The sequence below is a fragment of the Thunnus thynnus genome, chromosome 15 (genome assembly GCF_963924715.1).
Source record: "Thunnus thynnus chromosome 15, fThuThy2.1, whole genome shotgun sequence".
In the NCBI taxonomy this organism is placed as follows: domain Eukaryota; kingdom Metazoa; phylum Chordata; class Actinopteri; order Scombriformes; family Scombridae; genus Thunnus; species Thunnus thynnus.
The window spans coordinates 5,622,772-5,650,633 of record NC_089531.1 but is presented as its reverse complement, the minus strand read 5'-3'; the positions used below and the strand labels follow the sequence as shown (position 1 = coordinate 5,650,633).

At 41.6% G+C, this 27,862-nt stretch overlaps 1 protein-coding gene across 2 annotated transcripts in view; it reads right to left on the bottom strand.

Moving 5' to 3' along the window:
- Positions 1 to 3,841: 3,841 nt before the first annotated feature.
- clcn1a (chloride channel, voltage-sensitive 1a) overlaps positions 3,842 to 27,862 on the bottom strand; it is a 43,071-nt gene continuing 19,050 nt past the window's right edge. For both annotated transcript variants that reach the window (XM_067612058.1, XM_067612059.1), the window contains 12 exons: positions 23,040 to 23,109; positions 22,028 to 22,138; positions 20,512 to 20,725; positions 20,083 to 20,216; positions 19,779 to 19,870; positions 17,969 to 18,061; positions 17,729 to 17,828; positions 15,120 to 15,202; positions 13,530 to 13,574; positions 11,941 to 12,045; positions 8,005 to 8,091; positions 3,842 to 7,644 (listed from right to left, as the gene is read on the bottom strand). In XM_067612058.1, the coding sequence (XP_067468159.1) occupies positions 7,072 to 7,644; positions 8,005 to 8,091; positions 11,941 to 12,045; positions 13,530 to 13,574; positions 15,120 to 15,202; positions 17,729 to 17,828; positions 17,969 to 18,061; positions 19,779 to 19,870; positions 20,083 to 20,216; positions 20,512 to 20,725; positions 22,028 to 22,138; positions 23,040 to 23,109 (1,707 nt within the window). In that variant the 3' untranslated portion in view covers positions 3,842 to 7,071. The remainder of the gene's footprint in view (positions 7,645 to 8,004; positions 8,092 to 11,940; positions 12,046 to 13,529; positions 13,575 to 15,119; positions 15,203 to 17,728; positions 17,829 to 17,968; positions 18,062 to 19,778; positions 19,871 to 20,082; positions 20,217 to 20,511; positions 20,726 to 22,027; positions 22,139 to 23,039; positions 23,110 to 27,862) is intronic.

Below are 27,862 nucleotides of genomic sequence, written 5' to 3'. Positions count from 1 at the left end.
TTCAGATAAACTTTTAAATACATTTTTGTGGATTTTTGTCCCCCATCACTTCCATTGTAAGTGCATTATGAAGGGATCCTCTAGTGATCGGTATGAAAAGGAGGAATGATTAAAAAAAAATGTGGTTGAAAAAATGTGAACCTGTCCTTTAACCTCACCAAATGCCAGTCTTAAAATGGGGGTATGCTTGAAAAGAACTAGTTTGACCATATTGGAAGGCAGCTGTCATAAACAGTCACACTCGAAGGCGAGGTGAGAATGGGGAGAGACGTGATAATTGTTAGACGGGGGATAACATGGGAGCATATTTTCAGTCTCTCCTGGAAGACGTTCATAGTGTTGCAATTCGTACATATGAAAAGTGCCTAAAATAGTTGTGTTAAGACTGAAAAAACTCTGCCTCTCTGGCTCAAACCCTGCCAACGTTCTCACCTCTGCACACCTGTCCAATCACTGCATAAAGTCGCTGTGAATTTCAGATTTAGCAGCACTTTTGGAGAACATTGCAATGACTTACATTACTTGAAAAAATGTGTCATATAGTGGACTGATGTGAACGTCCAGCATGTTTCTAGGCTCTGTGACACGTCGAGGATGTCTCACTGTGATTAGAAAGAAAATACAGGAGGGGGGGTCAACATGTGGATGATGTGTCCAGTCAGGTCCTGGCTATGACCAGGTAGGATGGAGTAGGAAGGGGAACTCAGACAATGCAGCTGGATTACATATTCTATCCAGCTGATACAAAATAACCTTTTTCTTTGTCTCAACTTCATCTTTGTCTTCCCTCTAGATGAGATTTTTGTGTGAGGGAGGTGGAGGCCTTGGGGATTGAGATCCTCATGTAGCCACTTTTGAGGTGTAAAACCAGCCCTTGCAGAGATAGAAGTTCAAGAGTGTCCACACACACACACACACACACACACATACTACAGTCATTTTAGTCATTTATGAAGACCTTTAACATACATCAATTCACTGAAGATAAACCCTATAACAGACAGAGCTGCTACATGCCTAATCTAAAACTAACCCTTGTGGGAACCTGCGCTGTGTCCCCATAAAGAGACTATATGGGCAGACTGTTGCTCCCTCCCCCTAATCATCACTATATAAATAACCTGAAAATGACAAAAAACATGTTCTCTCTTACCTGAGAAGGTATGTAGCCATGTATAGTGGATAGTTTTGGTTGTATTTGCCCAGGTTTTGACAAATCCATCTCTGAGATTTCTGAATTAAATTACATTTGAGAAAAGATATTAAAACATTCAATCATAACTTCTCTTTTAAAACAAAAATGTCCTCACTCATGAGGTGTAATACCAGAGAAAGTCTCCTCAAACACATACAAGAGCACATACACAAACACACACAGAATAATGCAACATGACATTAAGGACACACACACACACACACACACACACACACACACACACACACACACACACACACACACACATATATATATATATATAATACAGTAAATCCAGAGGAACAAAGAAAATGCAAAGAACAGACATGACCTGAATGTCCTGCTGTATATTTTTGAAGCTGCAGTGTGAGTCAGAGGTTTTTCTTCACAAAGCTGTGTTAGCTTTCATGTAGTCATCGATGCCACTCAAACATTTTAACAGCCTCATTCATTAAAATGTGCCATGTTAAGGCTCCATCATAGACTGGAGGCATGGAAGTGCCCTTGTACGTTTTAAGTGCTATTATCCTTTTGAGGCTTTTTTTTTTGTGCTGTTTGTTCTCATTTTTCACAAAGTCAGTGATAAGAGGTATGTTTTAGGTAACTGCTACTTCAAAAACCATCAGAAAACAGTTGAATAAATTACCGAATAATAGAAGAAGTCCTTGAAAGCAACATGCTTTAGTGACTTCACATGGATGTGTGCTCCGCTTCACTCATTAACATGAAGTCAAAAAGCTTGTTGCTGTGTTGTTGTGAGCTGAAATCATGCAAGCATAACAGTGTCTGTCATGACGGTGCACTTGTGCAAGAGGAAGTCAGACAGAACAGCATCCTGTAGAAACATAAAAAACTGAACGACACTTTACTGTGTTTTTACACGGCTGCCGGAGAGGACGGTTCACTCTTTCACTCCGGCGATCAAGACCCACGATGCCCCCGATCGCTGCGATAATCATCTGTCCTTCCGTTCGTCCTCTTGTTTCTCTGAGATCTCATCCTGTAAATGGTTTAAACGTCAAAGTGCATGAGCTGACCATAGATCACATCCAGAGTTTAAAAAAAAATAAAAATACACCAAACAAAATGTGCAGCGAGCGCTCACAGATCTGAGGTGTCAGTCATGCTGTTTAATCACAAAGGAGTTCAATAACTTTAAATTACTTCTGATGAGTTCAGGCAAACCAGTTAATAGAAAAGTTCTGTTCCAAATGAGATAGTCATCGTTTCAAATCCCTCGTGCGGTGGTCTGCTGTAACTAAACGCCCAAAACTACTTTCATCTCAAAATGAGATGTTGAGAAAAAAAAGTGACAGCGACTCTTACAAAATAAGACAAAAAGCAATTAAAGGTAACAAACTGCAGTCTTGAAGCGCTGTCAAAATAAAGTTTTATATGACAAGCAATCAAATGTGTTTTTGATGTGTTGTTGAACTTAAATGATTAATTAATATTTTTTAGCAGCACAGAGTCTGTGTGAGTCACATCACACATCTGCCGTCTGTCCACGGTGATTAAACCTTAATTTAATGGATGTATTGTTATGTTGTCATCAACTCGATCAACTCTGCAGACATACGACCGTCCTGAGTTATCTGATGACATGAAGAAATTAATTTTGAGAAAATGTTTGGGTTTTTTTTCAGGGATGCACGATATTGGATTTTTTGCTGATATCCGATATGCTGATATTTCCAACTCATTGTGGCCGATTGCCGATGTCGATATATGCACATATTTTTTTCCAGCTGGCTGAGGAGACTATTACACATGCAATCATAGATTGTACTAAGTATGATCAAGACAGACAATACACGAAGGAAGAACTTAGGAAGACTGGAGTTCAGGAGCTCAGCGTTAAAACTTTAATGAACCTGCCAAATTGGTGGAGCAGTAGAGTTTTCTTTGAGTTTATTAGACAGACAGGATTAATGTGTAGGATTTAATCTCTGGTCCACACTCTGGAGCAGAAGGTGGCGGTAATGCACCTAATACGCTGGTTGCCAACTGCCGTTATAAACCAAAAAGAAGAGGATTTTTTTTCCTATCCTATCCTAGGTGTTTCCTATCTGTGCAAACGAACATTGCAGCTCTTCCGCGGACTATTTTACCCTGACGGACCCGGTGTTTCCTCCGCAGGCCCCACTCTACTCAAGCTGCTCGTCAGATCAGCTGTTTCTTCCCACTTTAACCTGAATAACAAACTGGGGCTCGGTGCTCCGGTTGGATCCACATGGAGAGCCGGGGGTTAACGTTAGCTGGGAGGCTAGCGGAGCGTTAGGGAAGCAGCTGGTCTGACAGGCAGCTGAGTGAAGTGCAGCCTGAGGAGGAAGCACCAGGACCAGTCACACCTTCAAATTAAAGTACAATATCAAATATCTACAGGAAAATGGAAAGGAAAACATTTTTCATACATTTTTTTTTCAATGATCTCATGTAATTTCTGAAGCAAAAGATCAATATTTCTGCCCTACCTTAGCTGAGTTCAGTTCTTGGTCCAGTTGGCTGAGTAAAGGAGAAACTTTCTAATTAAATGCTCTACTTCTGTTCCGTCTGCCTGTCTGGTCTCGTCTGCCTTTTTTACAACGAATCTCGCCTAGATGCCAAATTTAAAAAAAAAAAAGATGAGGTCGAACGATTAAAGCATTTCACTTAGTAATACTTTATTTAGCTATGTTGTTCACAGTTTTATAAATTTTGAGATTAACATTTAATCTACTAAAAGATGAATAAATAAATACATTAGCCACAGCCATCTGTACAGACCCCTCTTAAGAAAAAATAGACACACACACATTTAACTTCACACACACATAAAGACATAAAGAAAAGCTTTTTTTGTAACATCTGCGGATTTAAAGACTTTCAAGGCAGCACCTGAGAAACTGAGTTCAGGAGATGAGAGAGAGATAAAAACAGTGTAAGAGGAGATGATGAAGTGATAAAAATGAAAAAAAAAGAGGAAAAGAAAAGGAAGGCTCAACAACCTGGATTAACAGAATTATTAAGGTAGTCACACAAAATCCAGTTTTATAGATGTTAATGGAGAGAAAGCAGACGACACATGATGCAGACGTTTTGTAATATCTTTGGGTTTAAAGTTAGTTTAGCCTGTTTTAGCTCATTGTTTCGGCTCTAGCTGTGGTGTCACAGCTCTCACCGATCCCAGCAGGGGTGTAAAAATCATATAAGTATAAAATAAAAGCCATTTTTCATGTGTGTTCAAATATAGTCTGACGGGGGGGCGGGGGGGGGTTTCACATGAGCAGCTTCATGCCTTCTAATAATCATCATGACAGGTTTATGCAAAACATCGGTCGTGCTACTGAGGTCATTCATTAAGTTGATTAATGCATCCGTTCAACAAATATCTCTCTGTCAACATACGTTTTCATCTTCGTTTAACATATAGGTGTTATGTGAAAAAAAAAAAGGTCAGCTGTCATTTACTCATGTGAATCATCCATCATGTTGTCGTTGTCTTTGGAGGATGATGTTTGACTTCTCTGCAACATTTTTTGTCATAAAAACCCCAAATTTTTTTGCTAGGATGAGGAGGCGTCATAGTTATGGAAAAAAAAAGAAAAAAGAAAAATCTCGAGCATCTCTGCAGCTCGGGGGGTGTTGTGGGTGGGGGGGGGGGGGTTCGGCTGTCGTCAGTCGCCTTTAGCTGCGCCATCTATCAACTTAACAGTGATGAGATGAGCTCTGAGGCTGCGTCCACAAGGTCAGCGCACAATTTGGAGGTCGTTTTGGGGGCTTCGGCCAATCTTCCACAGTGGACCGAGCAGCTCCATTAGTCTACTGTTATCCAGATGGTCTGTTGCCAGTTTAAAAAAAAATCAATAGCTCCTGTGCTCATCTGACAAAAAAAAAACCCTTAATAATCAGGTAACACAGAGCTACAGTGCAGAGGTTCACTGGGTTCACTTACTAGTTTGTCTTACTGCATGACTGGTTTACTCATAAACACAGTGTATTCTGATGAAAAAAATATTGATTCATACTGGGAATCAGACCCCAGACCCGTACTGGGACTGCAAGAATTAACAGTACATCCTTGCACATTTAATACTTAGTAATGTTTGTTTTTTTTAAGTGAATTCTTCATGATTTAAAAGATGTATTATATAACCTACAACTCAACAGGAGGATCATCTGTTATAAGAGAACAACTAGAAAAACTTTATTTTTTTTGCAGTGGTAACTTTTTGGTGTTTCTAGAGAAAACAGTCAATTCTTTGGTATAAAACGTATCAAGTTTATAAACGGTGGATATCGGCAGGCAGTAATCTCGATCTAGGGCTCAACCCACAACTGAACCCTACAGACTGTATGTGTGAAAGAGAGAGAGAGAGAGAGAGAGAGAGAGAGAGAGAGAGAGAGAGAGAGAGAGAGATAGAGAGAGAGAGAGAATGAGGAGAGAGTGAGGCAGGGCACGTATCAAAAAACATATACATACAGATCTTTGTTAAGAAAGATGGATGGGGGGTGGGTGGGTGGGGGGGCAGAGCAAAGGTCAGAGTGTCATCTTCACACCGATGAGTAGGGATGGCTGATCTGAGTCCTTTAATACCGGTTATCTGCCGATACTTATATTCACATAGCAGCAAAACGTATGACCTGATATATATATCTGGCACTTCGAACTTTGGCAAACGTTTGTCACAAGCGACTTCACCCAAATACTGAAGGTCTTGGTCCAAAACTATTAACTCAATCGTCTTTGATTATTGATAACGATATGAAGGATGAAGAACGCTTGTGTTAAATTTGACTGAAATAGACGTGATCGGCTAGAGAGACGTGATTCTGTTGAAGTGGTTGGAACTACAGAAACGCAGCCGTGTTACAGAGTGAGGTATCTTCCCTCACAAATGATCTTCGGCCGAGTAGAGACAGAGAGCACACAAACCCGACAACAGCCAAATATCACTTTGGCCTCCCGTTAAGCTACTCACACAGTTAACAACGGCGATGTTGTCAACCAGCGAAAGCGACGGTCAGTGCCGACTAAGCTGCTAGCTGAATGTTTTGTACGATGCTGCTCTTCGCCAATGAGAAAGAACGTTACAATTAGAGTTTAGCGAATCCGTGTATTTTGCCAACCAAGACGTCAAAATTCAGTCACTTGCTCAAACAATCACACTCTAATTTTCACTCACATGTCTGGGCAATTTTATTTTATTTTAGCTAATACCAATCCTTTAAGATATCAGCTCAGGACATCTCTACCAGTTAGTAGGGCTGTAGTCTGCTGGTCGACTAGTTGGTCGATATGCTCTCGTCCGTAGTATGTTTGCGTAGCGAGTAGGAAAGAGTGGCAGGAAAGTGACGGTGGATGCGGAGGTTAGCGGTAATAATAAATGTACAGTACAGACTACAGTGTAACAGTTAATAAATGCTAAAAAGTCACGTTTGTTGTTTCCCCAAGTACTGGAAAAGTGAAGGAGGTTATCTCCAAAGTTAGCAACAATAGGTTAGCCTAACCTGAAGACGCTAAACAGAGAAATGTGAGTTCACTGTCCCGTTACACCCCCCCCAACCCACCCACGACTAATCGATAAGTTGAAGATTACGTACGATTTCAGTCGACCTGTATTGACTACAGCCCTACTAATTAGGCAAAGGTGTGTGAAATGAGGAGACAGAACCAGTAAGAGTGGGATTAACCATCTTCAGTCTGGTGTGACTTGTAGCTTCAAGCGAACACGTCGTTGGCTTTGAAATCTTTGCTCTACCTTAGATGATGAGAGGAAAAAGGGTGGATGGGGACCAGAGCAATAAATCGAGAACAGAAGAAGAAACTCACACCATTAAAAAAAGTTTTCCATTATAAAAAAAAAAAAAAATCATAACCATCACTCGTCTAAAACCTAAACCATTGGCTCATCGTCGCTGTCTTCGTCCCCCTCGAGGAGTTCCTGTAGCGGCCTCAGGGAGGAGAGAGGGATGGCGGAAGTGAAAGTAGGAGGAGAAGGAGGAGGAGGAGGAGGAGGAGTAGAAGAAGAAGGGACTGGAGGAGGAGTGGAGGAAGGAGGGAGGGTGAGGTTGCTGTTGTTGCTGCAGCTCCTACTGGCTGAGCTGCAGCTCCCTGTGCTGCTACTGTCGCTGCTGCTCTCTGCGCTGCTGCTGCTGCCGCTGCTGCTGCTGCTCACCACCACCTCCCTCGTCAGGCCCTCGATCCACACCTCCGCTTCAGTCTCGTGGTGGTGGTGATGATGATGATGGTGGTGATGGTGGTGGTGGATGTCCGTAGTGGGGGAGGGCGAGGGAGCTTGGGGATCTGCTGGAGATGAATGAGGCGAGGTCGGTGAGGAGGGAGCGGAGGGAGAAGAGGGTGGAGGTTTAGAGACGGTGGAGCTGCGGGTGCTCATGTCGCGGAAGCTGGCGAGCGGAGGGCGGAGCCTGACGCCGGAGCGCGTGGAGCCTTCGATGGCCTTCTGGAGCTGGGGGAGGAGGATAAGTTGAGGAAATAGAGAAAGATTGGTGGGTGATTTGATGGAGGGATAGAAGGAATAAATGAAGGGAAGATGGAGACAATAATAGGTAAAGACATGACGAATAAAGTACATCAAAGAAAGGCTGAAACGTACAGAGAGGATATTGATTATGCTAACAAAACACTAATACATAATTCAAAAAAGATTTATGAGACTTCAAGCAAATCAGGAGCAAAAACCAAAGACAGACAAGGGAAAACTTCTAAAACTGTGAATTTAGTTTCATTTACTGCTTAGCTGTTGGTTTCCAGATGACCTTCATCAGAGAGAGAGAAGACACACAGACCAAAAAACGAAGTCTCTTACCTCTTTTAGCGCCACCACCCCCACCAGTTTGCCGATACTGGTCACATAAGCGTGACTGAGCCCCAGCAGTGAGAATAAGGTGTGGGTCTGCGGAGACAGAGCGGAGGAAAAAAGGTCAGGCGTCAAACTTTCTACCTCTCATCTCGGGACGACAGTTTACAGGCCTCTGCGTCTCTGTCTAGACGCGATGTCACAGAGACGGGAAAGATGAAAGCGAACTGACTCGAGGCTCCAGGTGAACCGCAGGAAGTGTGTTTCCGTGCACAAAGTATTCTCTGCTCTTAGTGCTGCTAAGGTCACACTTTGAAAGAGCTCTTTGTATGCATCAGCACATCTCGATAACAAAGGCCCTTTATATACACATGAATAAGCGGAATATTCCGGATATTACCATAAGAAAAAAATCACCCTGAAGACGAGAAAAAACTCCTCAACAGTAATAGTACAAGGTGATGAAGCACACTTTAGTTTCCTGCAAATCCTGGATCATCTTCAGATTTGTCTTAAGGAGGATGTGAGCCAATCAGAATTAACGTTATTGGAATATAACTGCACAGCTGGACAGCAGCAGGTTAGAGATATGAGCTGCTGATTTGGTTCATATGAGCTTTTTGTGCATAATGTAGTTGCAGCCTTTTAAAACACACTTTACTCAACCTCAAGCAACAACAAATCCTTGACTATTAGCTGGTGCCGTGAGGATGGAAACAGTATGAACCAGAGTGAAGAGTCTCCCCTCCTTTAATCATCTATTGTTGAGTTGTCCTTGAGCAAAGCGCTTAAGCCTCTTTTGGACCAAAAAAAGTTCCAGGAACTATGGAACCAGAGAAACTAATCTCAGGCACTAAAGTAGGAAGTGAAAGCTCCTCTTGTGCGTTTGCTTTTCCACCTCATCTGTGTCAGTAAAGCATATTAGACTCAGTAGAAGCTGCCTTTCACACAAAGAAACAACAACACAGAGCAGAACTGCAACGATGAGTCGGTGGGGAGAAAATTAATGTGCAACTGACTTGTTTGGTTTCTTTCTTGGATTTGAAGACATTAGCTTGGACTAAATTATAACAGGCATTTTTAGATATTTTTGACATTTTACAGACTAAATGTTTAATTGATTAACTGTGAAAATAATCTGCAGATTAATCGATAATGAAAATAATCATTCGTCGCAGCCCTAAGAAGAGTCGTCCTGTTGTTTTTTGTATTTACTGCTGCGTTACTCTGATGTTTGAGTCAGATGTAGTGAATGAATAAAAAGGAGAAATGCAGCGGAGGAAAAAGAGAAAACTCCAGAACACCACAGCTGCAAAGTAGAAGATCTGTGTTTGATGATCATTTAATTCTATTTTAGGATTTAACCACCAACAATCAGAAAATAACATCTCTCTCTCTCCCTCATTCACTGCAGCTCCTTCACATTGTTTATCCATCTCTTGCACACTTTTTTTTTTAAAGTGTACCTAACGCTAATATCAACACTAGAGTACATCTTTGTTTTATGAATAGTGGTGCATGAGATGAAGCGGCTGTGTTTGACTCTGTCCCTACAGTTCCTGAACCATCAGGTAGTTCTTCCTCACATTTATCACATCGAGGAACTTAATTTAGTTCCTGCTTCCTCCGGTGGAAACACACTTTTACTTCCTGAGTTCCTCAAACAGTTCTTGGTCCCCTGAGAAGGTTCCTGTGAGGGAAACGTCTTGTTAGTTGCAGTGTTGTGTCTCAGTGTTTGTACTGAAGAGCTCCCTGCAACTAAATATAAAGATTCATGAAAATGTGGATGCTTCTTTTGTTTACCTCTCGGATTTTAAGATTTTAAGTTTTTCTCACAATGACTTGTAATAAATTAAAAAAAAACAAAAAAACTTTCTTCCTACTTCAGAAGTAACAGGAACAACTCACAGAATGAATGCTTGGGTGATTATGTAACAACCTCCTACTCACCTGCTGTAAATAAGATTCTGTTTTCAGCTTGTTGTGTCTGTCTGCATTTAGTCGGACGTGAATAAAGCCTGGTCTCTCCTGAGTGTTTTTCATGTGCCATTACCCCTCTGTCAAGGTTATCTACATCCTCGGCTGAATGAGATGTTATGTAAATAAACGACTTAAGGAGCTGAAAGTGGGAACACAAACAAAAGACTTGACGAGTGCTCGGGGTGCTCGGTTCCAGTTTTTATGCTTCTTCACTTGTATAAAAACAAACATCAACTCTTGTCCGTGGTGAATTTAGACTCTGCAATAAAATCAACTGCAGGGTCATTTCATGCAAATTATGATGTAATGAACAACAAATCTGAATGAAAATGGAAGAAATTGAGATATTGTCTTCTGTAACTAAAATAACTGCAATAAATGTTGATGGAAATGAAGCTGTTGGATGAATAAGAGCCGGCTTCAGCTAAGTGTCAGGTACTTTATATTTAATACACAGGAAGGAAACCTGCTGCTGAGAGTTCAGCAGGTTTTGATACTTGGAGCACAAACCTGAGGAAATCTTTCAGCAAGTTAGAGCAAAAAGGCGACACAAGCTAACTCTAAGTAACTCTAACTAACACTAACTAACTCTAACTAACTCTAACTAACACTAACTAACTCTAACTAACTCTAAATAACTCTAACTAACACTAACTAACTCTAACTAACTCTAACTAACTACACTTAACTGCAACTGCTACATACCAGTGCTCCTCACAAACACCTGCTGATTCAAGAGGTACCTGATGTGCACCAGGGGTTATAGAAAGGACTGATGTTAATTGATGTTGCTGGTGAACATCTCATGGCATAAATAAATACTAATTTCTGTGGCAAATTCATAAAAGTGATTAGTGACCATGGCCGTTACACGTGCAATAACCTTCAGTGAAATATGAAAATGACATTCTCCAATTTCCACTTTTGAAATACAGATTCAACATTAAATAAATGAATCAAAAAAGAAAAATTATTTTTTTTATATCAATATCATTTAAATTCCTGGAAAGCTCTTTGATTGCAGCGACGTTTGTAGGGAAAATAAAAGTTGACCACTTGTAGTTTAATGGAGTAATGTTCTTATGTAGGACGTCTCATTTAGTTTGTATCTCGTGCTCAGAAATATAACAATGTGCCAGCAAAAGACAGGATACTAGCACGTATGCAGGAACCTAAATATGTTTATATTTTTTTATGAAGAAATAAATGCATTTAACACATTCATTAGGCCTCAATGATACACACACTGTGTTTTAGTGAGAAACACTGAATGTGAACAGAACTCTATCAGGGTATCTTTACTTTTTCAACCAATAAAATTTCTACCCTGCTATCAAATCAAACTGTCTTTCTCTTTGGGCTGGGTAAAAAAGTCACATTAGAGTCATCATTCTTATCCTCTACGATTCTGAATTGATTCATAAATGCCAAAAATTTGTAAATGTTAGTTTATAACGTTATGTTGACAAAAAACATGGAACTCAAATGCACCCGGACAGTCTACAGAGCTTGAACAAAGGCAGATGTTTGGGTGCATTTTTGATTTAAAGACTTAATAATTACCTGTGCGAGACGAACATGAAGTATATTATTAATATATATATATATATATATATATATGTATATATATGTAAATCACATCATTACCAAGAGACTAACGCACACTGCAGCACTTCAAAAACTTAAACCAACTGTTGGGTGATGAAAATAAGTCAGTGTCTGTTTCACCTGTTCAGTGGACAGCGATGGTCCCCGGGGCTATCAGTGCAGCAGAGACATGACGTTATTATATAATAAGATTCCCACACCTACTTTCTCTACCTGACATAGTTAATATTTTAAAACAAGCCCTTCCCACACTATGTCCTACCTTGAAATCCTCCTTTCATAGAATGTAAATGAGAGTAGATTTTAAAGTGTGTTGACCTCTGTGACGCCTGTTTATTTCCGTCTTTCCTCACCAACCTTGTGTAATGATGTTCTCTCCACCAGCTGGAAAGGGGAAGGGTCAACTCGTATCTCATCGATTTCCATTGGCTTGTCCATCTCTTCCTCTTCCCACGCTTTGATCTGCAGCAGCAAATAAGAAGCAAGGTCAGTGAGGTGGAGAGGCTGGCGTTAGTTCACAGTCGCTCCCGTGATGGGAAAAAATCCCTCCTTCTATCTGAACGTATGAGTTCAACCGGAGGGAAAGATTCATTTTTATAGTGGCTCATGTACAGCACATAAAGCATATGATTCAAACATTATTCAGCTGTTTTGTTTGGGTGAAAGTGAAGGTGTGTGTGTGTGTGTGTGGTGGCAGGAGAGGAGAGGTAGGTTAGCTACCGTTGCAGCTATGAAAAACCTTGAAAAGCTCTGTGTTTGCGTCCTTGCGTGTCACCGCTCTCCCCCCTCTGAGATTTAGGATGTCTGACACCTTTTAGCCTCTCTATGGATTTCACCTACAAGCCTCAGCCTGCTGTGACGGGAGGGGGGTGGGGGGGCGGTCTTGTAGAATTTACAGGGACTGTGTTACGGGGCGTTTTTTTTGGGACGATGTCAGGAAGAGTAAAGGAAGCAGCAGATGGAAGAGGACTGGAGGACACAATATTGTTTTGCTGCTGTTCACACACACTTTTAAATTCTGGCTGCAGTTAAGAGATGTGACAGATCTCTAACACTTGTGACATACATGTGATATGGATGTGAATTTGTGGCTGTAGTGTTTCGGTGATATGTTTCGCTTGTGTTGGCAGAGATGCTTCAGTTCAAAAGGCTGTCATGTGCTCGACACAGCTGCAATTTTGCTAATATGTGCACTTAGGCAACCGAGGTTACCCGGAGCAACCGGGTTACCTGGATTAATGGGGGAACGCTTTTTACATGCACGGTAGTATGAGTGTCTGTGTCAGAGAGAGACTGAGAGCACAGTGAGAGGAGAGGCATGATTCTCAATTTAACAGATAGGCTTCGTTCAGTGTTACTGTGTAGTTTGTGTTAGTTTATTAGCTCTGGTGTTACTTTCCATGTCTGCAGTCTTTTGTCTTGCACATGCATACTGTAAAAAGATGATTAGGAAGTCCATTATGCATATACTGTAAATGTACATGGTCATAAAACCAGTGTTTTCCAGGATATATCTACCTGGTTTCTCAGGTTAATCCCCTGCGCTGATTACTGTAACCAGGTTTCTCGTTTACAAGACAGTGAAGAAATCAGCTAACTGGAAAAAGCTGACTGTAAACAGTCATTTAAGTGCATGTAAACACACTGTCATTCTGCTAATGTGTTTTTAAATAATCATAATGCTGACAGATACAGGTTTTTAAAGGATCCTTTCACCCATATTCACCAGTCTTGCCAGATAGGTTTGGGGTTTCTTTTATCCCCCAGATATTAAAATATCACAACATCTCTGACACTTCTGCTGCTGCAAATACAATAAAGGTAATTAATGAGTTTTTATTGTGCTGAAAAATTACCCACAGACCTTGCTTTCCTTAAGCACTATTTCTTTGGCAGAAAGTATTCATATATCTTTGTAAAAGCATGCAAACTCATCGTCAGCGTACCTCCTCTGGTGTCATCGTGTCTGAAAGGGGAGGAGGACAGGGCTCCTGGAGACAAAAAAAAAAAAAGACACATGAGAGATGAGACATGTTTGTGAATTATTTTAAGAGCATCGTCTTTCACTTTGGTTCCTTTGAAACAGGCTGGATGTGACCTCTAAGTCGAGAATACTCTGAATCTTACATGAGGGGGAGTGAAGGGAAAGTACAATCTGTTTCATATCGTTCTTTCATATATTCACAGCACTTCCACTGACTTGTTTCATCTCATTACTCAACATTTACTTTTGGATTTCTGCCATCTGTAGAAGAAAACGTATGAAATATCATTTGAATATTCTGTATCTGTATTTTAAATTGTCTACAGAGATAAACGGGTTACTGTCGTCCAGTTTCTTCGTGTCATCTTTCACTGCCCGACATATCCGGCAGGTTTTTTTGTGAGTAAACTGGTGAAAACTCAGTGCGACACCTGCTGTGACCTGTTTTGCTTCCCTCATTTGTTCACTCGCTGTCCAGGCGGGTCGGCTGCTTCTGTCCTTGAAGCCACAAAAAAAAATAATAACGTCACCTTGCTCACGAGAAAGCAACAGTTGTCTATGACAGCACAGGAAGTTGGCTTTAAATGAATGAAAGGGTTGACACTTTTATTATCATCTCATCTGCACAAATCAGCAGTTACATCTCTGCATTCTGTGTAGTCGTATTACTGCAACCGCAGCGATTATACTCATCTTAGAGTTAAACGAGACGCTGACACCGTTACAGCGGCTGGATGGTTTCTTCTAAAGGTCAGTGTTTGGTTAGCTGACATCAGTGGCTGGTAATGTCGACAAATACCTGTTTCACAGCCAGGATTTGGCTCGACGCTTGATGGCAATTTCCCACTGTGTGTCTATTTGATATTCAGGGCTGTAGAATAGCTGTAAAAACAATCCCCATGCAGGAATAGGATTGAATCCAAAAAAAAAAAAAAAAACATAATAGAAAATCAGACTGGTAATACACAAGCCACAGCAGTGGGCACAACAAAAAAATAAATAAAAAATCAAATTCTAATCTTGCAAGCTTACAAGCGTATGCTTTATTTCCAGTGTGGTTTTCCTTCCCGCTCGTATAAAAGAGATGACATGTATTAGTTTTCTTGTGAGGCGGGAGCACTGCCAGGACGAATAATAACTCTTCCTCCAGTGTCTGGCTTCCGCATTTCCATGACAGAGGGAAAGATTCTCCACGTTGGGGAGTTTGTCTGTGTATTCGTGTGCCTCTGTCAATCAGATAAAGAGTATCTGCCTGAATAGAAAGCAGACCCCCGTAATGAAAAATTCACCCAGCACAAAAAAAAATAAATAAATAATGGATAAATATTTATATCCTCAGTGTGCCAGTGTGAGGTTGTGGTTTTGGGACGGCTTTGCCAAACAAATGAGGAGGTTTATTTGCATTTCAATGGTTCTTAACTCGAGGGAAAATGTCTTGGCTACTGAGAACATCTCTGAATAGTTAGAAAAGCTTTAAGACATGTAAAACACACAAGGAGCAAGATTACCAACACGTCTTATAGATGTTTACCGTACGTGGACAGACACACACCTGCGACTGTCCCTCTGCTTGTCTGCTCTTAGGGGTGAAGAGATTCCTGAGTGTTTTCCTCACAGACTGCAGAGGACCTTTTTCTGACAGAGAGAGAGAAAGAGAGAAAGAGGTGAAGGTCAATAAATTATACAAATGTGACTTTTGAAAGACTTGCAGCCTTTGGACGGAAAAGCCTAACAGCAAATGGAGGGTTTTTTTTTTTGAGAGAGACTCCTGACAAACCCGACCGACCCATTATTGTTGTTGCCTGGATACCGTTTCAGTGGGGAAAAATGTCTGCTGTTGTGTTTGATAGGCTGCTGAGGAGTTCACGGCGCGCCACGATAGATACACAAAGGCCATCTGGTTATTTGTAGCCGACATGCTGCCCAACATTCCTTTATTCCTGTTAAAGTAGCGAAAGTTATTAAAGTCCAAATGTGTGACATCTGTTGAGGGCGGAGAGACAAACAAACAAGACAATATGGCAAACTGTGTGAAAGGCTGACGAATTAATCAAACAGATAGGAACTCAAACTAAATGCTTTGACGGACATCTGGGCGGCTGCAGGGTGCAGCTAATGTGGAATTAACGGAATTTTTCTTGTCCGTTAGCATTAAGAAGTTTCCAGTTGTTACTACTGTACACACTGGTGACAGCCACCATAACTCAAGCTGAGCAGACACTGTGCAGTTTCACTAAAGAAATTCTGGTTGTTTTTGTCCATCGATAATCCCGATAAAGCTTATTCCAGCAAGGCGGAGGCATCCTCGACAGTGTTGACAAACGGAGAGAAAAGCAACGTTATTTTGAGCAGTTCTGCTATGATGAGAGCATAAGAAGGCTTCAGTTTGATCTCAGCAGTCTCTGTCACGTCTACAACATGTAAAATACTCCAGTAATCGCTAGAGTTAACAGTATGATGGATGAAAATCTGACTGTGGAACTGTTCAAAGATTTCAGACACGCCAGAAATCCGACTGATGGTCCGACAGCTGGATCGTCGATCGTTCAGGCGATTAATTGGGACGACGTGACCTCACGCTGCATGTCGAACGACAAACCTAATCTAGCAGAAATTCTACCCAATTCTAAAATTAGTGGAGGGCGACCGACCAATCAGGCTCAATCCGTACGGTATCTGCCAGGCTTAAAAGATTATAAAGGTGCCCGGCAGCGCAGTGAGGGGAAGTTGAGAAACCTTCTTCTTTATGTAAATAACGGACGAGAGCGACAACATGGTGAGAACCAATCACACGCTGCCGAAAATAACTTTAAAACAAAGTGGAAGAAAAGCTGCTAGTTGTGATTAATGGCTTCCCAGTTCTCTACGAAATCACTTTAACAAACTTCCAAGTCTTGACTAAGAAAAATGGTACATGTGTGTATCGTCTATGTATTAGTGAAATGAGACACAAACAAACGACAACCTGCTCGTCAAATATTCAGCTTCATAACAACACAAACAACAGTGTGTGTTTGGATATGATGTGTTTGACCTTTGTGTGTGTGTTGTGTGTTAGACAACACATATGTGAAGCCGGTGAGTTTCACATAACCATCTGGGCTCTGACTAAAAGCTTAGTCATATCAGTTGACATGTTTTTTTTTCGGAGGAGAAGTCGAGGGGGGGGAGACGTGGAAAAGAATAAATTCAATTACATCTCCCTAGTGAGCAAAACTTGTCTGAAGGAATCAATATTACTATGACAAGCCACCGCCAGGCTTTCAATGCCTGGATCGCCTTCTTGTCACACACACACACACACACACACACACACACACACACACACACACACACACACACACACACACAACTCCACATGTGTAACGGAGCTAAAGAAGATCTCACGGAAGAGCTCAGAGATTGTAATTGTCCTCTACAGTTTAATGTATTTCCATGTGGAGGGTGGCGTTAACTCAAACTCAACTGGACTCCAAAAGGTCTTTTTATCCTTTGTTGACCTGGAGACAGTTGTTGATGCTTTTATAACATCCTATTTAGACCACTGTGATTCATTTATTCCTGCTCAAGCACCTTCTCCCATAAAACTTTATGAAGAAGGTAATTATTAGGGCTGTAGAACCCTCGCCAGGCCGAAAAAACATTTTTTAAGGCCAAAATGAACGCCAAATATCCGTTCATTCAGAAATCGACAGCGTTTGCGAGTCTGTGCAGCGCTGTTGGGTACGTGAGTCAACCTCTGTGTTGTTGCTGGGAAACCACTGGTCGCGTAACTCCGTTAAGGAGTATGTTTGCGTAGCAAGTGGGAAAGAGTGAGCGACAGAGAAGTGATGGTGGATGCCAGCGGGGCAGAGGAAAAGGTTAGTAGTAAGTTGTCAGTCTGGCAGTAAATGTACAGTACAGATTACAGTGTGTCAGTTAATAAATGCTAAAAAGTCACGTCTGTTGTTTCCTCAAGTGCTGGAAAAGTGAAGGAGGTTAGCTCCAAAGTTAGCAACAATAGGTTAGCATAAAGACGCTAAACAGAGAAATAGAAAACTGAGAAATCCCATAAATCTCCCCTCCCCGCCACTAATCGATTAGCTGAAGATTATGTAGGATTTTAGTCGACCAACATTTTCTTTGGTTGACTACAGCCCTAGATATAAAGACGAAACTCACCAGTCTGCTCTCCAGGAACAGGAGCAGTGTGGTTGGAGGAAGGCTCCTGAGGTTTTGGAGAAGGCAGCGGGCCGTTCCTCTCCTCCTGCATCGGGCTGCCCTGCAGAGGACAACTTGATTAACATGTAACTACAAGTTGTTGAGATAAAACAGCACCTTTAACTGAAAATTGAAACAAACCACCTCTGACTATGTAGGCACGGGATACTCTTAATACTGGTGGCGAATTAGGAGCCCCACCTTCTCTCCGTCCTCCTCTTCCTCCTCATCTACGAAGGCGAAGGATTCCCAGCTGTGTTTCTCAGACTGATTCTGCTCCTGTAGACTGCGACCCTGAATCCAAATCCAGGTGAACAGATCAATACAGACCGCGGTTGTCATATTATCAGAATTCAGTGTGAAAAAGCATGAAAAGCATGTGCTACCTGATTGATTAGTTGTTTGGTCCATAAAATGTCAGAAAATTGTGAAAAAGTCTGAGATAACATCCTAAAATGTCTAGTTTTCTCACTAGCAACAGTCCACGAGCCAAAGATATTCATTTTACTATAACAGATGAGTAAATATTCACATGTGGGAATAGGAGAATTTAGCAATTTTCTTCTTAAATAATTACACAAAATGATTAATCCGTAATCTAAATAGTTGACAATTAATTTAACAAGTTGGCAGCTAATCTGTTAATTGACTAATTGTTGCAGCTCTACACATTTTGCACAAGGATGTGATGTCTCTTCTTCTGGGCTTTTTTAAGGGAAACACAGTATTATGGCTGTTTGTCTTTGCTGGATGACATCATCTCTATAAAAGCCAGACTGCAGCAGCTTCGTCTATGACATCATCTACATTTCCACTCGTTCCAGTGAAGGATGTTTGTGAAAGTGCATCGTTTAATTTCCAACGGATTTTAGTGAAACGCAGACACCTGTGGCTTGTCTTTTACTTTTTGGCACCGTGGTCTGTCTCCATGGAAACAAGGGGTAAAAAAAACAGCTTTGGCTAAAAGTGGTACTTGTGCTGCCTAATGTAGCGTCATAATCACCGTGTAAATTAAACATGACCTGTCGAGCTATTCAGGTAAATAATTAAATCAATCGTAACACTGCTTGTTTTTGTTTTTTAACACATTGGTGATAATAATATTTTCATATCATAATCTCTAATGGATCTGCGATGTTCAGATATAGTTCTAATATTGTACAGTCTGTACAGAGTAACTGGCTTCAGTTATTGTGTTTATCACAATGATATAAGAGTGTAATTCACCTTGGAGTGAAGCTCTTTAACTTCATGAGGCTTCTTACTGAACTCTTTACTATTTATTTGAAGCCTGGAGGTGTCGTGGACTCATAGTTTTTGTGTTTTTGGGTTCCTGTGTTCACTCTGTGTGTCTGTTAAATTCCACTTCTTCTTTATGCTTATTAATCCTGTTAAGTTTTCTGTCACAGTGCGTCTCTGTGTCTCCTCTGTTCCTCCCTGTTATGTTAAAACCGGACTGTGTTGGAGGAGGCGTGATATTAAGTTGTCTTTATTAGTCAGTCTGTCTTTGTTTTTATTTCGCTCTGTACTCACACAGATGACTCAGTCTTAGTGATGAGGACGTTTGTGTTTTCTGTTTGCTCTGTGTTTCCCTCCTGTGTGCCTGCGCTCCTCTCCAGTCTGTTTTTCCCTCCACACACGCCCTGCGTCAAGCTCATCAGCTGTGCCCTGCAGAGTGTTTCCCCCCAGCCCATCGCCTCCCTGTCTGTTCTCCTGTTTCGTCACCTCGCTCCCCTCACCTGAGCTTCTCCTTGTTACTTTAGTTAGTATTTCAGTCCAGTCTTCAGTTCAGTCTTTGTCGAGTGGTCTGCTCAGTTTGGTGGTCTGCCTGACGGCCGTCTCTTGCATTTAGATTCATCTGCTCTGCTCCACTTGTGATAGAGTGAAGCTCAATATGTCGAGATATGTTTTTAAAGCCCAGTATCTAAAGGGTCCTGTGTTTGAGCCCCTGACTGAAAACTAAATAACAAAAATACACACTTTAACAAATGCAGCCTGAGACTGTCCTCACCTGCATCAGGAGCCGCCTTTCTGGTGACAACCACCAATCACAGAGAGCCAGCAGCTCCAGCCTATCAATGCTGCCCAATAGGATCATCGAATCTGGAAACAGGAAGGAAAATCATCTCAACTATCATACAGAGTTTGATAGCGGCTGAACTTTGATGCTCATTTGCATGGTTTCATTAATACTGTGACAAAAAACCTTTATTTAAATACTTAAACTTTCTCTCTGCACCATTATATGAAGTAACAACACATTTCTCTTCACACTGAGATGAATTCAGATGAATTTCAGAATGAAGCTTTTTTACCTTTTGAATCAACCAGAGGGATTTTTTTGAGTGTAAAGGTGTCCAGGAGGAGTTTGACTTCTCTGTAGGTGGACTGAGAGGATATAAACTTCACCTTCCTCACCATGATGTCTTCCACAAAGATGTTGTACTGGCTGTGGAACACATACACGTTATGTTTGAAAGAAATATATACAAATCAACACAAACATGCCCTCAAAAAATAGCACTGTACAGGCAGTTAACCTTTACTGTAAACACAGATTACACAGAAACAGCACGTATTTGTTTGCTTGTTGCATTCATGCAGGACATCAGGCGAAAGTCGTTGAGATGCAAAAGCAAAACAAGAAAAGACCGTCTCCTAAAAACTGAATTAGCCAAACTCCACAGCAGAGGACGACCTCGTTAATCCTCCCCACACATGATAACATCCAACCGTGTACAGACCTCATGTGCCCGAAGCCAAGCTCCGGCAGGTACGGCAGCTTCTTGACCTGGATGATGGAGTCATACAGGGAGGGCTGCAGGCCCTGGGCCACCATGTTGGCCAGGATTACTGCCACCATCATGGGCAGGATGTGTGAGATCTGGCCTGTCAGCTCAAAGCAGATAACCGCTGTGGACACCGTGTGAGTCACCGCCCCCGTCAACGCTGCCGCTCCTGTCAGACACATGGGATGGGATGATGAAGGGAGGAAGGGAGGGAGGGTGAAGTATTGAGGTGGAAGGAGGGAGGAGGGAGGATGGAAGGTAAAGAGGGAGGAGGACAAGGAAGGAAGGAAAGGTAAAAAGACGATTGGGGGAGTAGAGGGAAAAGCGGAGGAGTAGAAGCAGGATGGAGGGAGTAAACATGGGATGGGTAGCAGGGAAAGGAAGGAGAAATAATAATAAAGTGGAGAAAAGGCTAAAAGATAGAGCGTGAGACCAGGAGATAATGGGAAGGAGGTATAGAGGAGGGACTGGACAGGAAGAAAGGAGAATCAAACATGAGTAGGATAGGAGTGAGAAGAACAGAATGGAAGAGGGGATGAGGGAGAAAAGAAAGGACAGCTGAGTGAAAAAGGGAAAGGCAGCAAGAGAAAGTTCCACAAAAAGGATGCTTAAACCAAAAATAGATTAATAAGAAGTTACACAGGAGGTGGCAGGAAAACAAAGGTCACGAGAAGGATATCAGAGAGCGAGCGATGACAAAGAGAAGAATAAAAAGCTGGATGAAACGAAGAGGAGAACAGGAAGGGAAGGAGTAACAGGAGGAAGGATGAGGGATGAGCTTTGTAGGGCAACAGGAGGAGGAGGACTGAAGGAGGGCCGTGTTTCTGGGTCAGTGGCTGAGGTGAGGACAGTGGAGGGAACATCACGGTGACATTTTACTGTCAGAGCAGAGGCACCACATGCTCTGATGGAAAGGAGGAATAGCAGGAGGGAGAGGATGACAAAGAAAAGGGGGGAGGAGGATTAGTTGGGGAGGACGACTTAACAACAAGTGACAAGTCGAGGGGCCGGAGAGGTTGACAGGATAGGAGGAGGAGGAGGAGGAGGAGAAGTTAAAGGAGGAGGAGAGAAGTGACAGGAGAGAAGGAAGAGGACGTCTTGACCGCTGTTGACGAGCTGAGGGCGCAGGAGGTAGACAGTTAAGGAGAAGAAAGAGGAAGACGGGGAGGAGGAGGAAGAGGGGTGAGGAGAGGGGAGGGGGACAGCTTGATATGGGTTTTTAGAAAGGCAGAGCCGATACAAACGAGTGATGTGACAGTGATAGTATTGATCAAATCTTGCCTTAAAGGATGGGTTCATGGTTTTTAAAGTCTTAAACAGTCAGGAGCACAAATGAACACGGTTCTCAAACGTTGCCCCTGCATGTTGTCAGTCAGGTCAGTCATAAGTGGAGGTTTGATTGAAAGTTGAAGTTGCAGACACTCTGAGGACAGGAGGGATTAGGAGGGAAGAGGAGGAAAGGGAGACTAACCAATGACTGCGTACCCTCCGGGGATAATGCGGTACAGAATGCCATCGAACACGATCCCGTGAGGAAACAAGGTGGCCATGATTTCTCCCACCAGCCGGCCGAACGAAGCTCCTACAAAAGCAAAGAGAAACTGAAAGTTAGCTTTCAAACTGCTGCAAGTAAACATATCCTCAAAATAAAAGATCAACCTTGGAAGATGGGAGAATGCCGTAAGTGGCCTTTTACTGTAATTAAATCATATGAATACTGTCAACAAACAAAAACATGTGTTGGTCTTTTAACTGCGTTTTACATCAGACATCAGCAGATCAAACAGTCTTCAGTGTTTCTACTAACAGCAGATGGCGGAAATGCTGATGAAATAAATCACTTCCAACAGGATCATCTTCCTCAGTGAAGATATAACAGTAGTGACTTATTATTATTATTATTATTATTTCAACTGCGTCACATAAACTGTTTTGTCAGTGTAGCTGTCGAATTCATTTAAGTGACTAATCATTTCTGAAAATGTCCAAAACAGAAACACTACAGAGCTTTGTATTGTTTATTATTCTCCTGTAATGTTCTCTGCGTGACGGTGCGAAAGATCACGTCTTTAAAACCGAACGCACGCACGCGACATGACCCGGCATATGCCGAGTTTCTTTCATTCAACTTGTTTACTGCTGGTAATGATGAATATTTTAAAGTGAAGCACTGGTAAAGGTCACGCTCCCAACACCTCACAGAGACAAAAAACAAGACACGAGCTGGAAACTGCTGCACATAAGCACTAATTCCTCTAATGTAATCCTTGATCTGTATTATAATAATCTGTCAGTCTGGGCAAATATCACTATATGAACAGGAGGAAAGCAATGTTTTCTAACTTCAGTTTAACTTAACTTTAGATAGTAAACAACTAGCAATAATGTTGGCAAAAACTGGTAAACTAATGTTGTTTTCCTTACATTTTCACAATAATAATCACATGCTATATACCAGTAAGGTGTCAAGTGTGTTTGCTCACCCAGAATAAAGACGGGCATGAAGGCTCCGGATGGGATGGGCATGGTGGTGGCCACTGCAGACATCCAGAACTGCAGGAAAAGAAACACTCTACATGAGGACCGATAATAAACTGTGCCGTTAGCTTGATATCAGTGAGGCCTTGAATCATTTTTTTGCAGTCAACAAACCTCACGTTTAATTAATCAATTGTTGGGTTTACTACATTGTAAATTTCTCAAAGAATTTTAGTCAAGAGGTTGTGTTATGTAGCGCGATAAGCTAGCAAAGCTCTGTAAACAGTATCACGTTCCTGCACGTGCTCAGTGGTGTCTGCCTTATACGTACACAGAGACTGAAAACATGATGGCTGTCGTTAGTCTTTGGAGCCGTTTCTAAACAAATTACCGGCGTTGACGTATTTATATTAGTTTTTGGAAAACATCAGATGTCTACAGCACAGAGGAATAAGATATATCAGGCTTTAGATACACACACAATACATGTGAGTACTGTAGGTTGTTGGTTTGGCTCTGCATGTTGATTTGTTGACATTATCCTTTAATCAGTGATGGAAACCACTTGTGGACAGTATTGCTTTTGTTTTCATACAATTTAAATACTTAAGTGAGTGTTTTTCCTAATATTAATGTGGCTAAAGTCTATATTCCAGCTTTACATTATATCAGCATCACATGTTGAACATGCCGGCACACCTGCTCCATAATCACAATAATCACCTTCTCTCTCAAGAGCAAACAGGTCAACAGCTATTTTTCATGATTGCGTTCACCGTTTTCAGTAGTATCTCCTTTGTTTCTGCAGGTTACCCACCTAATACTAATTAGATCGCTTCCAAGATGTTGTGTTGCATAGCAACAGCAGTGATGTAAAGTCCCTGCACCATTTAAAGCTCTCATCTCTGTGTTCGCATTCAAGGAGGAGAGAAAAAAAAAATAACCTTCCTACTTGGTCACGGCTTCTTGAGTTGCAGGAGTGGTGAATCTGGATAATTTGTGTGTGTGTGTGTGTGTGTGTGTGTGTGAGGGGGGGAGGAGGGACCCAATTACCCTTGGGTGTCCTTGAGCAAGGCACTCAATCAACAGCTGCTCCAGTGAAGCCGCAGATGATGGTGCTGTAGCGGTACTGGGCGGCTCCCAGCTGCTGTGCGACAGTGTTAAGAGTGAGTGTGAAAAGAGCAAATGTGTAAAACTCCTCTGTAGGAAGATTTAAAGCCTAACTCGCCTTTCTAATGTCACAAACACTGTCTCCAAACAATTTCTGTATACATCAGGATGTCACTTCAGAATAGCTGGCCTAATAATATGCTTTGTTCCTGGCTGCAGAGAGCTCATCAGTGATAATGATTACCTTTACACAGGCTCTGGATTTTTGCTGTGTGTGTGTGTGTTTTTTTGTGTGTGTTTCACCAGCATCACTTCACAGGCGCCACATGCTGGGCTTTCTCTTTTTGATTTGAAGGTATTGGTGAGACGCTCTACGTTATCATTTTAACATTTGTCATCATCGTTTGAAAACTTAATTACTGTAGTAAAAGATAAAAACTCATCAGCGCGTCTTTCACAGGGTGGCTGCTATCCTGATCCGCTAACTGTACGATCTCTTTTAAAGGTCTAATAGTCTGTAGAATTCACTAGCATCTAGCGGTACGGACTAGCGGTATGTTTTAATTAGTGTGTTATCACCTGAAAATAAGAATCATTGTGTTTCATTACCTTAAAATGATCCTTTATATCTACACGTTGCACTGCCATGTTTCTACAGTAGCCCAGAGCGGCCAAACCAAACACTGGCTCTAAAGAGGGCCTCTTGCATTCTCTGTAGCTTCTCTTACATGCTTTCAATCTGCCGCCTCACTGCTAGATGCCACTAAATTCTACAAACTGGTCCTTTAATCCTGACAGTTTCATGCAGAAACACACATGAAGCACTACAAAAAATACCACACACATCCTGAGACAGATGGGAGAAGAAACACTGAGACATAAAATAAGCTCTGATGTTTGATTGAGAACGATGTGGAGATGAAGGAAAATAAAGATAGAGAGGAAAAGGTTGACTGTGTAGTAGAGAGACAAAAGGAACCACACACACACACAAAGAGAGACAGAGAGAGAACAGTCATACGGTTCGCTAGCATAAACACCAAAGAGAGCAGAGGGGTATGTTCCACTCCACTTCTGTATTTTAATTTGTGCTTGTTGTTTTATCTGTCTGCCCAGCTACAGTACAGCCCAGCACACCCTCACTTTAATCCAACAACAACCTACATGTCAAGTCTCGGGTTTTACCTACAACACTGATGCCTCTGTTCTGTTCATCATCTCTGTCTAATTTCCAGAGTCAGAGAAATAAAAAAATGTGCACCCTGTTCACTTCTAAAATCCTCCTGCACCATGAAGCGTCTCTCCTGTGTTGCTGCGCTGTCAGATGAAGAGTTAATTACACTGGACGGCGGTGGAGGAGGTTGTGCCACCATCTGGTTCAACAATAGTTTATCCCACTTTGCAAACATTCAGCGCTGGAGCTGAGAGTGAACAGAAACAAGTCACGCTGGTTCCATCTCTACTTCCATTACAGTTATTTTGAGTCATTTTGAGACTCGGTTTGTAAAAGTGATCTTGTTATTCTGCACTGTTTGATGATTTGAATCATCAGGGGTCGTCTATATGCGATAAAGAAAACAAACAAAACATTTCCAGGATAAATTTGTGTAACCAAATTTAGTTTCCTTTTATCGCTGTTGGTCGTCTTTCACACTTGTTTACAGTTGTTGTGTTCAGCGGTAGGTTGGTGCAACGCTTTCAACATCAAAGTGCAGATGTTTACCAGTTACCACTGGTGCCAGAACACAATGTAGGACTGGATGAGCAATGTAACCACTACCCTCCTAAAAATAATTATTCTCTGCTTATATTAATGAGGCGTTTTGTCACAGAACATGATATCAACACATGAGCGCGTTCATTGTCTTCCAGCTATAATAAGGATAATTATAATACTTGAAACGCAGTCTCAGAACACCTTGTTCAGGAACAGTCACAGTGTATTAAAAAAGAAAAAGGCTTTTTATTACTAAAGACATACTGAGCTGCCAGTGTGAAAGCATCACAATATCTTTTTTAAACTTCACTATAGCTGAGCTCTGGCTGGAAATGTACCGAACTCGCACTTCATTTGACATGATATTCTTAAGATTCGCTTATCTGTTGGACAGAAATCAGACAAAGCCAGATAGAGAGTCTAATCCTGTGTAGGGCGATAGAGAGAAACATAAACAGAGAGAGAGAGAGAGAGCGTGTTTGTTTGAGAGCGTATTAGAGAAAGGCTGACAGCAGCAGAGGGTGACGGAAAAGCAGGGAACACTGCGAGTGTGTGTGTGTGTGTGTGTGTGTTGTGTTTGTGTTGTGAGCAGAGTTTTTAACCAGCCAGCTGCTCTCAGTTTTTGGTTGAATCGAGTTTTCACGACAAGGCGCCGCTCTGCTCGGCTGAGAATCACCGTGACTCAACCGATACGGTGTGTGACAGTGAGTGACGGGCTTTAATATGCTTTTGATAGGATTATTTATGTGGTATTTATGCTTAATTTGACCAACAAAAACAAACAACAAACAGAGTGAGGTTGACTTTTGTGAAATCTAATAACACTTATCTGCACAGAGAGCCGATCTAAGACAAATTATGTAGGGCCAGTTTGAAATTTTAGGACAAAAAGTCAAAATTAAGAGTTAATTGACAGCAGTTTGTTGTTTACAGTGTTTGAATCTCAGGACAAACCCTGCTTGTGTTAGAAAAACAGAGAAGAAGAAGAGCTCAATCCCAACAATTTAACTTTACTGGACAGTAATTTTAAATTATGATTCACAACACCTGACAATGCTGGCCAATACAACACAGCTGTTTGTCAGATTTTTAATAAAGATCGCCTGGCAGTATGGAAGAGAGCGGGTTTGATTTGCTCTCCCAGTTACCGGCTTCTTGGCTGTTCTCTGCTTGAGCTCTTGAGATGCTGCGGATTCTCATCAAACAGGAGGCAGCAACAGCTTGGTGCTGTTTCCTGCAGCAACAGACAGACTGTAGGCGGGTCAGGACTCACAGTATTTAGAGACCAGACTTTGCGCTTTGTCTGTCTGCGCTTTTCACACGAGACGCTTGAACTGGGAAGCTCTGGTCGTACCGTTTCTAAATGAAGAACGATACTAGGGGCGGACAGACTGTATGAATATCATGAGGCTACGCACGAGGAAGGTTACTCTTTACCTTCAGAGGAGCTGTGATTCTTGGAGACGTTTGTTTGTGTCTTGATAACACTTTAAGTCAAATTGAATAGTTTACTGGTTACTGGTATGATAAAAAAAACTGGGTGGCAACCAAACTATGTTACTGTTACAAGCAGGTTTGGAATTTCTGTTCACTCTTGTTTCATGGAGTTTTTTTTTTTTTAGAAAAATGTTCTATAGTATCAAGTATATAAATATTTAAAATATAACTTAAGTACGTAAGTAATAAAGAGAAGGGCTACCCTGGTTTTCTGTCTTGTCATACTGTATTATTTGTGGAGATATTTACAAGATCTATCTGCTGAATGAGGCTGTGGAAAAACTGCAACACTGTCTCAGGTGATTTCTGCACTTCAGTGTGGTGTTAAAAAAAAGTTTTATGTTCCTTTTATGTTCCTCAACGCTGCTGTTAACCCACTGGACAGCTGTCAGTATACAGACACATCATGCTGTTTGTGAGTTTGAAGTGTTAAGTCGCCATTTGCTGAGGAAAATGAACATAATTAAGTTCCACACTCTATACATACAGTACAAGGTTTGCATT